Raw genomic sequence first — 12,709 nt, 5'->3', positions numbered from 1 at the left:
ATCTCTTCCATGCATACTGTGCAGTTCTAAACTGGCTAATGCATCCTCGCTCTCACTATCTGATATTTCTGTAACATTGTGCACACGTCTGTTTCCTCTGCGATTATCTTTAGTGTTGGTTCTTCCACTGCGACACACTCTCTGGATGTGACCTGTTTTCCCACACCGTCTACAGAGCTCATTTCTGAATCTACACTGTGATGATGAGTGGTAGCCACCGCACCTGTAGCATTTTTCTTGATCTAACTGCCTCTGCATTGTCCCTTGCGTGGCCAGCTGATTCACACTTTCGGTTTTCATTCCATCTTGTAATTCTAGCGCGTCTTTGGCAGCCGTTCCCATCGACACCGCAATTTCCAATGCCCTTTTGAACGTGAGAGCCGCCTCTGTCAAAAGTCTTTTCTGGATTCCTTCATGTCTAGTACCACAGACTAATCTATCCCGTAATGTATCGTCCAGGGCAGCCCCAAAGTTACAATGTTCGGAAAGTCTTCTAAGCTCAGCAACAAATGCCATTATTGTCTCTTCTTTTGTCTGGTTTCGTTTATGGAATCTAAAGCGCTCTGCAATTTCAAGCGGTCTGGGCGATAAATGTGCCTGCATTACCTTCACAATCTCGTCATAGCTCTTACCGGAGGGTTTATCGGGAGCTGTTAGGCTTCGAAGAAGGCTGTATGCTTTTCCTCCCATTGCGCTCAGCAGGACAGGCACATACTTATCTTCCTCCACTTCGTTTGCGGCAAAGAATTGTTCAAGGCGTTCGATGTACGTGTTCCAATCCTCCGTGGAGCTATCGAATGCATCAAGTCTGCCTATGTAGTATGCCATGCTAGCTTGATTCACTCACGCCAGGCGTCGAATTCTCTTGTCTTCTTAACTCCACGTGTGTAAAATCCAACGTTGTAGAGTCCTGTATCGTGTGGTCTTATCTTCTGAAATTCACTATTTTTGTTTTATCCTCGTCGCCACTGTTATGTATGTACATAATTACAAAGAATACGCTTGTGAGACAGTTGACATGAAAGCCAACGGCTACGTTTACTGCACGTGAAATCCAAGTAACAACAGGGATGAGCAATCACATAGCTAGGCATTACTAATCCTAAATCCTAACAGAACTCCAATACTATAGTGCCATCATGTGGCTGCTCGAAATACTACAGTGTGCAAAAACTTTGTTAAGAATAAATCCAAAGCTCAGAAGATGCAAACAAAAACAAAAGGTAAGAATACATTTAAAGCTCAAAAGATACAGTCAAAAACAGAAAGCATCTTGGGGAAAAATAGGGGAGATAGTAACTGCAGGAATTCTGAACATAAAACAAGCCAAGAAAAACAGCTCAAGCAGCGAACAGCACAACCAAAAACGTACAGGTAAGATGAAAGGGTAATTCCAGTGTGCTGAATGACTGATACACAGAACCCAAAGACTCAGTGATGAATTTGCAAAAAGGCCAGGTATAAATACTCTGAGTCCAGTTCTCGTGCTTGCAGAGCTGCTGTTTTTGCAATCTCATCTATCTTAGCGTTACCTTGGGTGATATAATCATTTTTATTTTTATTCACTTTACATTTATATATAGCCAGGTGCTTAGGGCGCATCATGGCTGCCAAGAGTAATTACATTTGTTCTTAGTGTTGGTTCAGGGAATCATCTGACCCTAGGCCCTATATACATGACACACATTGTGGCTATATGCCAGTACAGATTGTATAGATCGTAGATTGACTTAATTGTAAGATTGTACAACCCCAAATCAGAAAAAGTTGGGAAGGTATGGAAAATGCAAATAAAAAAACATAGCAGTGATTTATAAATGTATACATTGACTTGTATTTCAATTCAATTTTATTTATATAGCGCCAAAACGATTCATGTTCATGTTTCTCAACTGAAAGCCTGGTGAAAGATGTCTGAATTTAAGATCATAAACCTGAAACACATTAATTCCCATGTATAATAAACGTTTTAGGTCATAAAAATACTAACATCAGGTTATCATGCTTTTGCTTCTTAGAATTACAGAGGGTAAGGAGTTCCTTATGCGCATGAATGAAATCCTCCTAAAACAAGAACATATGATGGATGCTGGACACACACAGGTAAATCACCCTTTGGGTCGCAGAAGCCCCTTTGTCTCTTTCTCTCTTCATCATCCTCTTATGTAAGAAATAATAACAACAGTGGTGTGTGTGTATGTGTGATTAGTTGAGAAAATATTAAAAAATGTTGCCTACATTGTAGTAGTGTATGAGCCAAGTGGATTTACTGGTTTACTGAAACATCGAGAACAACTGTATAACAAATCCAGTGGAAACTTGCTATTGATGGCCTATGCTCCTCTATGGAGTGAGAAGGCGAACAACAACAACAAACAAATGTGTCTCTGGAGTATATTTCTGCATGAGAGCAACTTTGATCTGGTAGCTTAATGATTTTACAGCCTCTTAGATATACCTCCTACTGGGACATGCCATGTCAAATCAACCAGGGGTTTCTACCCAAAAAAAAAAAATTTTTGGTGGAAGATTTATCAATATGATTGAGAAATACCAAATATTTGTATTTACAGCCACTTTTATATATATTTTGACTAAATCATAGCGCATGTTTAGGGGTTTCATAAGTTACTTAGAAATGTGACTTCAGACAGTGAATTTGTATTACATTTAATCCATTTGATTTATTGATGGAGTGGCCTTCACCAGATTTGAACACTACAGATATCTTGTGGAAAGAGCCTCATCTAAGGTCAAAAATGCCTCATAAGTACATTACTCCTACGAGAAGAGCTTCAGGAGGTCTAAGTTGACATTTCCCCTGAACATCTTCAAAAACTGACAGCTAGAATGTCAAAGGTCTGCAAAGCTGTAATTATAGCAAATGAAGGATTCGTTGAACAATAGATTGGTGAATATTTCTATAAACTAAAATGAATTGAATTGAATATGTATTGAATGATAGAAGTTTAAATACACGTGTTTCATATTGAGAGAGAGTGACAGTCTTAACGTTAGTCATAATTTAGATTTTAATTCGACACAGACCAATTATTGTCTTTCAGAAGAAAGCTGTTGGGTCGGTGTGAAACAAAAATGTGTAGTATGGAAAAACAAGTAACATGTCAGTTGATATGCCATAAACAAAAATGTGTAGTATGGAAAACCAGGTAAAATGTCAGTTGATATGCCATAAACCTATGCTATTGGTACACGACAGTGAATGCTTTGGGTTATGCAGTAATGCTCAGCAGTGGCATAGTGTGAATTTGCCAAGTGGTGAGGTGGCTCGTTGTTTATACATAAGATCAGTAGATCTATACATACACAGAGTATGTACTTACTATGGCTAGACTAGTCTGGTATGGTTCCAGTTGCTTATTATTAAGATTCTCTTGAAATGTTCTTCTCTTGAAACATGTTTGGAGAAGTACTGAAATGGACCCGGCAGTGTTATCAGCTTCCTAACGGACACCTTTTTTTCTGCGTAGATTAGTGATCCAATATGTAGAGAGATTTGATGCAATGTTAGCTTTCTCATGTGCCTGCCACCTAGCCAATCATAAAAATGGTGTGTGTTTTGTGTGTTTATTTGCCTGGTAACATCTACTCAGTTGGTCAAAAGCAGTGTAATCAAGGCCAAACGAGTGGCTGATATGATTCACTGATAAAAGTCCTGACAATTTCATGGAAATATTTATACTGAAATAGTTAGTTACTACTCTTTGCTTAGCTGGTGTCACAAACACATTTTTTCTCTTCCATTAGCACAAAGAGAGAGTCTCTCTTTTTCACCTCCTGTGGAGCATTCTGGCACAGCTTTTGTCACAGAAAGGGCAACCAGACAAGAGGTAGGTAGGCTGAAAGAGCTACAGAGAAGATTTCAAGGTGTTTTTTTTTTTTCTATTTGCTCGTTCCCTTTCCTGCATGCAGAAAAACAAATGGATGTTTTCTGTGCCAGTTACTTTGAATAATTGCATGTCCTCACACCACCAATTAAATGTATAAGTTGTGTAGTATCAGAAGTGTTTATCGCTTAACAGAGGTTCAGCACACATTTGCTAAGATGTGTAAAATCTGCTGTTGCAGTTGGATGTCCTCTATGAAGAGGCTGTGTATACCATCATCAATCAGGTTGGGGTTCCCTCTCAAGACCATGTAACCAATCAAATGGAGATTTTCAGCTATCTGCAGAGGGTAGGTATTTTTGAACTGATCTATTGTTTGTCCCTCCCCTTACCAGCCTTTATTATATGATGTGAATGATGTATTCAATGCCTTTATCATATGATGTGAATGATGTATTAAATGCCAAGCTTGTTCTGAAATGTTCCGCACTACTTTAATTGAAATACCTCAAAGTATTACTTTGCTACTGTCTATTGAATTCCTTTGTTACACCTCTCATCTCTTTTTTCTTGCATCTTCTCTTGTTTCACGTTTTCCTCAATCTTCTTGGCTTCCTTTCTCAGTCCCAGAATTGCCTTTTTTTCTGTATTTGCAGGTTTTTGACATTGGCCATGAAGAGCATGACATAATATTGCAGAAAGTCAAAGAATCCAAGGTAAGACCAGCTATGCTGTGTCTCAGTCATCTCTCTCACTCCAGGCGTGTGCTTTGAACCTTGCAATTGGGCAAGCACTATGTAATGCTTTTTTATGCAGTCATTATATATTGCGTTCACCTCTGCAATAGTCTGCAATGCCAAAGATTTAACATTGGTGCAAATTGCTGCCATGGGACCCGGATCTGTTTTTTCCTTATTTTTTTTCCCCTTATTGCAGAGAGCAAGTTTCTCTCTCAGGGTATCTGTCATGAAGGGGAAGAATCTCATGGCTAAGGATGCTAATGGTAAGGTGTTTTGGTAAAAATTGATAACAGTTGTTAACAGTGTAATTGTCTCTAACTATTTTAATCCTCGAAGATTAAGAATAGTGTTTTGCTTTGCAAGCACAATAATAAAGGAGGTATTTCAATGGTACAGGGTTCCCATGAAAGTCCTTTAGTATTTGTAGAGCCTGATCTACATGGAGCTTGGGCAGTCCACCATCTACACGCACACCCCACCTCCATGCCACTTTCAGGCATATTTTCTTCCGCACACATCAGTATGTCATGCTATGTATGTTTGTGGGATCAGATATCATCATGTCCCCAGCTTATATGGGGACATGAAGATTGGATATGAAAAGGATACTTGCTCATGCGGCACTTGTGTAACTGTTGAACATCTTTTTCCTTATAATTTTGCACAAATTGGTACAATTTGGTTCTAAAAGCAACACTATCAACCAATGTGCCACTTTTTGAGGTATGTTTTTATATGCAACTAGTTGTGGTGTCATCTTAAAATTCATTTTCATGGTACATGGTCATGTAAAGGACAGACAAACGTTCCCACTAGCCATATAGGATATGCACAATGGAGTTCTGTCTTACGGGCCAGAACAACCGGCGAAAATTTAAGAAAAGCTTCACAGCACAACATTGCAGGCAACAGTGCCCATAAAAAATATTCACCTCTCTTGGAAGTTTTCATCTTTTATTGTTTAACAAGATGGTACTGATCAGCAGGAGAATAATCATTCATGTCAAAGTGAAAACAGATCTCTCCAAAGTAATCTGAATTGAATGAAATATGAATTGAATTGAATTAAATGGCACTCAAGCCGACCTTACATCACATTAGATCAGTAATAAAATATAGAAGAAACAAAGCACCCAGTAAAACATCAGTACAGATAACAAAAAGACATTACCGTATGTTATTTGAAAACTCCAGAGTTGTGTATAAGAATTTTTGTATTCAATATGCATATTGGGCTCACTCATGTCTTGGCAAACGAGAATGAAGCACGGGCCAACTCCAATCTTGGAGGATGACAGTGAGAGCCCGGGCTCACTCCCAGACTGTAGCAGATGAGAGAAAAACAAAGTTAAACACATCACACAAGGTTTATATAGGTTGAAGTGAGCCTTTCTCTGACGCCAAAGCATTATGTCAGCAGAGATAACCACATGGTGGGTTTCCCACGTCCGAGGTCATCTTGCTATGCTTTTTGCAACGTAATGCATCAGCAAGGCAGAAAAGAAGGTCCTAGGTCTTCTTATCAGCCCTCGCTTACGCACACACTTTCTTTTAAGCACACATAAAGAGTTAGAAACGTCAGCACTTAAGAATCAAAGACATACACAGACAGAAACTGTGTATGTTTCAGCATGTTTCAGCTCACAAATGCATATAATTAACACACATACATACTTGATTAAAGTCAGAGTTTCACATTTCTCTATCACATGCAATACACAACAGAGCATAACTCAGCAATGAGTTCAAATCAATGTGGCAGTATAAAATAACAGGCAGTTAAAGTGAGTAAGCTAGTTTAAGAAGATGGGTTTAAAGAGTTCACCTGAGTGTCATCAGCATAACAATAAAAGTGAACACCATAATGCCAAAGGATGCAGAGTGGGAGGAGATAGATAATGAATAGGAGAGCCCCCCAGAATTGACTTGCACCTCATTATTTGGACAAACTATGTCCTGTCAGTGGATTCTAATGTTGGCTAGGCATTGTAGGAGAAGCCAGTGAGAAATGGTGTCAAAGGCTGCACTGAGGTCCAGGAGGGTGAGTATGGAACGGAATCCAGGATTTAGTAGATGCACCTTTCACAGCAAATCCAGTTTTGATCCTGTGTGGATAGGTCTTTATTAGCTTTGCACGTCTGGACACAACCATTGTTACCCATTCTTCTTCAAGCTCTGTCAGGTTGCATGGGGATTGTGAGTGAACAGCCCTTTTCAAGTCCAGCCACAAATTCTCAATTGGATTGAGGTCTGGACTCTTACTCCACTCCAGAACATTTGAAAAATATTTCCCAGAGTCGCACTTCTCTTGCAGACTGCGTCAGGTTTTCCTCCAAGATTTCCCTTTATTCTTCTGCATTTATTTTATTCACTACTTTAACGAGAAGCATCCCCACAGCATGATGCTGCCACCACCATGCGTCACCGTGGCGATGATGTGTTTCTGATATGCAGTGTTTGGTTTAGACCAAAACATGGTGATGGCCAATAAGCTCAATTTTGGTCTCTTCAGACCACATGAAAGTGTGAGTGGTGAAGTTGTTGTTGTGTGAACAGTCTCTCCTATCTCAGCCACAGAAGGTTGCATCTCTTTCAGAAGACTCATAAGTGAGTTTATGAGTTTCTTGCACGGCCACTCAGTTTTTTAGGGCGGCTTGCTCTAGGCAGATATAATCTCACATATTCCTTCAATGTGGATTTAACCCTATTTATCTAGGGGATATTAAGTGACTTAGAAATGTTATTGTATCCATCCCCTGATATAAACTTTTCGCAGAGTTGCTTGGAGTGGATTGGATTTTCCAGAGACAGGTATATTTACTTAAATCACTTGAAACACATTGACTGCACACAGGTACATTTAAGTAATTGCGTGACTTCTAAAACCAATTGGCTGCCCCAGTGATGATTTAGGCAAGTCACTTCCAAGGGGGTGAATACTTATGCTATCAATTATTTTGTGTTTCATACTTTTAATTAATTTAGACCAACACTTTGCAGTTCTGTTTTCACTTAGACATGAAAGAGTGTTATTTTACTGTTGATCAGAGTCAAAAAAACTAAATGAACTATGATTTAATGGTGAAAACTTCCAAGGGGGGTGAATACTTTTTTTATAGGCACTGTATATTGACAATAGGCACCATTTAGTGTGTTAGCAAGCTTCTGGGTGGTGTTCAGTGGTGTTTTTGCATGCCTTCTAGGTCATTAGCTCATTATTTCAAGACCAAAACTCCTTTAATATGCTTTTTAAAACAAGCACTCCATGGTGGTCCAATATGAGTAACCATGGTCACCATGGACATGTAGGTCAGTTCAAAGGTGCGTTTTAGACTTCAAGTGTAAATGCAACTACATAAGTCATATAAAAGTTCAACTCAATTTTATTTATATAGCCCCAAACTATAAAACATTCTCAAGGTGCCTCACATAGCCTAGGTCCTGGGGGTAGCCACTCTGGTTAAAGAATCTTTTCAGTGCAAACTGTCACCATTTGGGGACCTATGTGCTCTCATTAAATGTTCTTCTGATATTTTATTACTAGCTATTTACAGGCCACTAAAGCACTGGCCTAAAGTTTGTGCCAATTCATTCTCTTGGTCATACCTTGGACCTTGTCATCACGAAGGGTCTCAATATCTCTACAACTGCCAAGGACTTGGCCTTATCGGATCATTTCTATATGTTCTGTGATGTGTTTATATTCCCACACATTCAGAACAGATCTATAAGATATATATAATATCTATTAAGAAAGAGACTCATAAATTAACACATGAGTGCCCTCTTCGAATGGGCATTTTCAAGGACCTCGAGTCAACTGTCACACTCTGTAGAGGAATAGCTAAATAAGTGAAATTCAAAATTGCTAAATATTATAGCTGACATTAGAAGTAGAAGTTAAGACAGTCACTGACAAACAGAAAGCACCATGGTAACAAAATCCAACTCCTAAAAAGAGAGTATAGGAAGACGGAAAGAAAATGGCGCAAATGCAGACCTCAGATCCACTATCAAATCCATCAAAGACATGCTGAAATAGGCAAAGCAAGACGGTATTTCTTCTCTAGCATAATCAGTAGTAATATTAAAAATACTTGTGTGCTTTTCGCAAAAGTTGAGTAGTATGAAAAAGTACTAACCCCCCTTCTCAGTTGGCACCTGAACGTCTCTCTGTTTATAAGTTTGCGTCTTTTTCAAAGGTAAAATTTATATAATTAGGCAGAGCATATCCTCTCAATTACAAACAGGCCAAAATTTGGGATTACTAGCAACAAAGAGACTCATTTTGATGTCAGAATTTAGTTTTGCTGCTAAGATACCTACTAACTTTTTTCAAATGTTTGTCACATCTTAGCAGTAGACATGCTTAAAATTGTAAATATATCACAGTTCTCTTGCTCATTTCCTGTTTGGTGGGCAAAGCTACATAGACCATATCCACATGGACAGCCACATCCTCTCCTGACCCACAGTGCAGTCCTGGACACCCTCATATTTGTGTTCCTGGCATGTATGTGAGCTCATCATAGCTCTGCACTCGCCAAACCAGGGCACTCCTTTTCGATTTACGGGTATCTGCACTGTGGCCGTCATGAAGTGTGACACATACACCACTGATTGCCATGCTTCATCATCTTCCTGCAGGAAAAATAGCCCCAAACCATCCTTCCGTTCTCTTTTAGGGCCAGAAAAACGTCAGTAGAGGTTTGCTTGCTAGAACATGTAGCAGCCTCTTTCATTCCATGTCCATATCCCCATTGGAAGTCTGTGTTTTGATGGATCCGCTTTCTAAGGTTAGCAGTTCTCACTATCCAGAATGATCAGGTGAACTTCAGTCAGAGAATCAGGAATGCTTTTCACAAATGTTATCTTCATTTTTCTTTGCAATTCATCATACAGGGGTTGATCAGAGGAATATATCCAGATGATATTAACCAGCCTTTGAGATAATACATGGTCACAATTGTCCAGAGCCACTAGGGCCCTCCACCATAGCGCTGAAAGGTAATTGTATTTCAGAATCAAAGCCCAACTAAAATTAATTTGAAAATGACCAAAACAAGTCTATAAAAACATACCTCAAAAAGTGGCAAATTGTTGCATACTGTTATTTTAACTAATGGCTAGCTTTAGTTATTTGCCCCATAGCTTAGCCCTTTAGCATTAAACTATAAGACTATATATACTGGTTTAAATTCTGTTCCTGACTTCACAGGTGTGAACATCTTTTTTGTCAGTGTTTACAATGTGTGCTTAATTTAGTTTTTTTCTTGTATGATTTCCCTGGAATTTCAGGATATAGTGACCCCTACTGCATGCTGGGTGTCCTTGGCAGACAAAGCCAAAAAGAGTCTGAAGAAAAAAGAGAGCGGAGGTTTAGTTTCCGCAAACGGCGTGAGAAGCCGGAAAAGTGCAGTAGCCCTAAAGAGGCTCCGGCTACACGTTGTATTCAAGTGACTGAAGTGAAGCCTGAGACCCTAAATCCTGTCTGGAATGAGCATTTTGTTTTGTGAGTTTCTGCCTTCTGTTTAATTTACCGTAAAATTTGAAATCAAAGCATTTTGTAGTAGTTTTGTGGAAACAACCTTTTTTTGGTCCCATCTGATATGAGTGTAACACATATTTTGCGCAGTGATATTGATGACGTGTACAGTGACCTTCTTCACTTAGACATCTGGTAAGACACATTAGACATGTTTTTTTGTGAATTTCAGGAGTTTTGTTAATGTACCATTTTTCATGGACTACTAAATAATATTGTCTGATGAATAAGCCTCACTGTAATCTCTATAAATTCATCTATAATGCAGGGACCATGATGATGATGTCTCTGTCGCAGAGGCTTGCAAGAAGTTAAATGAAATCAGTGGTATCAGAGGAATGGGCAGGTGAAACTCAACATTAGAGCACAAGTGTTCTGAAAGAACAACTTAAAATTTGTTTGGTAAAAACAACAAAAGAAAATGTTTGGTCACATATTATTTAATTTTAATCTATCTTCTCAGGTACTTTAAGCAGATTGCCAAGTCTGTGCGTGCAAATGGGGCGGCAGCATCCGGAGGAGATGAAAAAGCTGATGACTTTCTAGGATGCCTGAACATACCTTTAAGTGTGCGTTCAATGCAGGTGTTATTTTTTAAGAGTATGAATTAGTACATGCCAAACATTGTGTTTATCCTTGTTTCCTTCTTCTCCAGGAAATACCAGTAGTTGGTTATAATCAGTGCTTTAAGCTTGAGCCCCGCTCCACTGCCTCCAAAGTGCAAGGAGAGTGCCACCTCATTCTGCGACTCTTCACCAGTCAGGTACCTTATATGCACATTCTTTCACATGTCCTGCCACAATTGTTAGAGAGACTCACCACTGTTAACTCTTTCTAGAGGGACACAGACCTGAGTAAGACTCAGTCCAGCGTGATAATCCACAAGATGATGCTTTGTCAAATTCTGGATTATGAACACTCTCACGTTCAGGTGAGCCATGTGTATACAAGCTGTAATATTAATGGTGCAGCTTGTGATATATGAATAAAGTAAATATGCATTTGTTTTCACTATAATATAGTAAATATACATTTGTTTTCACTATAATATAGTAAATATACATTTATTTCCACTACAATATCATTTCCTTTTCAGGTAGAGCCTTATAATTGGAATGGCAAAGTGAGTGCCCCAGCAGGGACACTAATTTCCCATCATGCCATGCAAGCGGACCTCTCTCTACTGCAACAGGCAATCATGTAAATAACTAACTAACATTGTCTACAGTTTTTAATAGAATGTATTTTCTCGTGGCCCTTACAAGGTTAAGGAATTATCATGGTATGTATAACCCATACCATAGAGTTTTTCCCGATTGCATGATTGCACCTAATGACTGTGGTCCCTTAGAATGTCTTTCTCAATGCATTGACCAAATTAACAGCTGGAACACACTCAAAGTTTCCGCCAGCTGAATATATATTATTATGCTATTATGTATTTGTGTGTGTGTGTATATATATATATATATATATATATGTATTAAGCTTTTCCTCATTGTAACCCTAACCCCATCTTCCTAGACTTTGGCAGGGCTACAGCAGCCACCATCGGTCACAGAGAATGTGTTATTCTTCCCTCCTCGAACTCCTTAAGACCATTAACACAGAATGGGACCCATCAGCTGTACATGGAGAGATGGTATGCCAATATATTAATTCACCATAGTCACCTTTCTTCCTCTTGTACATTTTTACTGTATATTTTTATTTGGCAGCTACTTTGACTCATTGTGGCCCTGCCCTGTAAATGTATAACATTAATTTTGTTTTGTTTTTTTCTTATGTAGGAGATACTCAGAGAAGGTTTAAGGCTGCACAGTGAGTACTGCCTATTTCTTATCACAAACCTGCGCCAGGTGTTCCCCTCGTCCCACCCTGTTGCTGTCACTCGCTGTGAGCTCATGCTAAGGTAAGATCCCATATCCATACACTTCCATACATTATACAGGTTTAATTAAATTTTTCGTGCATGTAATTTCTTTGCTGTTAAGCACTTCGAGCTGCATTGTTTTGTATGAAAGGTGCTGTACAAATAAAGTGTATTATTATTATTATTATTATCCATAACAGAATTTAGGTTCTGTTCTTTTAATATTAATTTAAAAGTTTCCATCACATTTTGCCACTTTGCCAAGGTGTTTTTCACCATTAAGCAAGTGCTGCAGTAGATAAAGAACCAATTTTTGAGAGTCAGACAAAATATCAAATGTTGGATTATATACCCTGGTGGAACATTCCATTTGTTGTTGCAGGATGAATATGGCATTGATAAAAAAATAAAACTGAAAAATAGAACATTGCCGTTGAAACATTGACATTGATATTGACATTAACTTTGGGCACTGAAAACATGCTTAGATTTTTTTTTTGTTCTTTGAAATTTGCGTGGGGTGCAAAAAGTACTCCACTAGCAGGCTCAAGTTGAGTATGCATTATGAGCGGCACGACTTTTCTCAACGGTTTCTGGCTAATTTGACCCTGAGGAACAAAACTAGGGTGCTGTCGTTTACTGTAACCCGAGCGAACATCGAGATTTTGCCACGACCTTTGAGCACGCGTGTGCGTCCGTCCGA

The 12,709-nt window shown here is 38.9% G+C and overlaps 1 protein-coding gene across 1 annotated transcript in view; it reads left to right on the top strand.

Annotated features, from left to right (window-relative positions):
* baiap3 (BAI1 associated protein 3) overlaps positions 1 to 12,709 on the top strand; it is a 60,905-nt gene that overhangs the window by 16,169 nt on the left and 32,027 nt on the right. The window contains exons 3-16 of the mRNA XM_031573309.2: positions 2,019 to 2,103; positions 3,769 to 3,851; positions 4,090 to 4,197; positions 4,505 to 4,564; positions 4,785 to 4,851; positions 9,887 to 10,100; positions 10,224 to 10,268; positions 10,402 to 10,479; positions 10,597 to 10,702; positions 10,789 to 10,896; positions 10,972 to 11,064; positions 11,230 to 11,333; positions 11,658 to 11,775; positions 11,924 to 12,045. Of these exons, the coding sequence (XP_031429169.1) occupies positions 4,171 to 4,197; positions 4,505 to 4,564; positions 4,785 to 4,851; positions 9,887 to 10,100; positions 10,224 to 10,268; positions 10,402 to 10,479; positions 10,597 to 10,702; positions 10,789 to 10,896; positions 10,972 to 11,064; positions 11,230 to 11,333; positions 11,658 to 11,775; positions 11,924 to 12,045 (1,142 nt within the window). The 5' untranslated portion in view covers positions 2,019 to 2,103; positions 3,769 to 3,851; positions 4,090 to 4,170. The remainder of the gene's footprint in view (positions 1 to 2,018; positions 2,104 to 3,768; positions 3,852 to 4,089; positions 4,198 to 4,504; positions 4,565 to 4,784; positions 4,852 to 9,886; positions 10,101 to 10,223; positions 10,269 to 10,401; positions 10,480 to 10,596; positions 10,703 to 10,788; positions 10,897 to 10,971; positions 11,065 to 11,229; positions 11,334 to 11,657; positions 11,776 to 11,923; positions 12,046 to 12,709) is intronic.

Source organism: Clupea harengus, chromosome 1 (assembly GCF_900700415.2).
Source record: "Clupea harengus chromosome 1, Ch_v2.0.2, whole genome shotgun sequence".
Lineage (NCBI taxonomy): Eukaryota > Metazoa > Chordata > Actinopteri > Clupeiformes > Clupeidae > Clupea > Clupea harengus.
The sequence above is the reverse complement of the archived record's forward strand: the minus strand, read 5'-3'. Positions and strand labels throughout refer to the sequence as shown.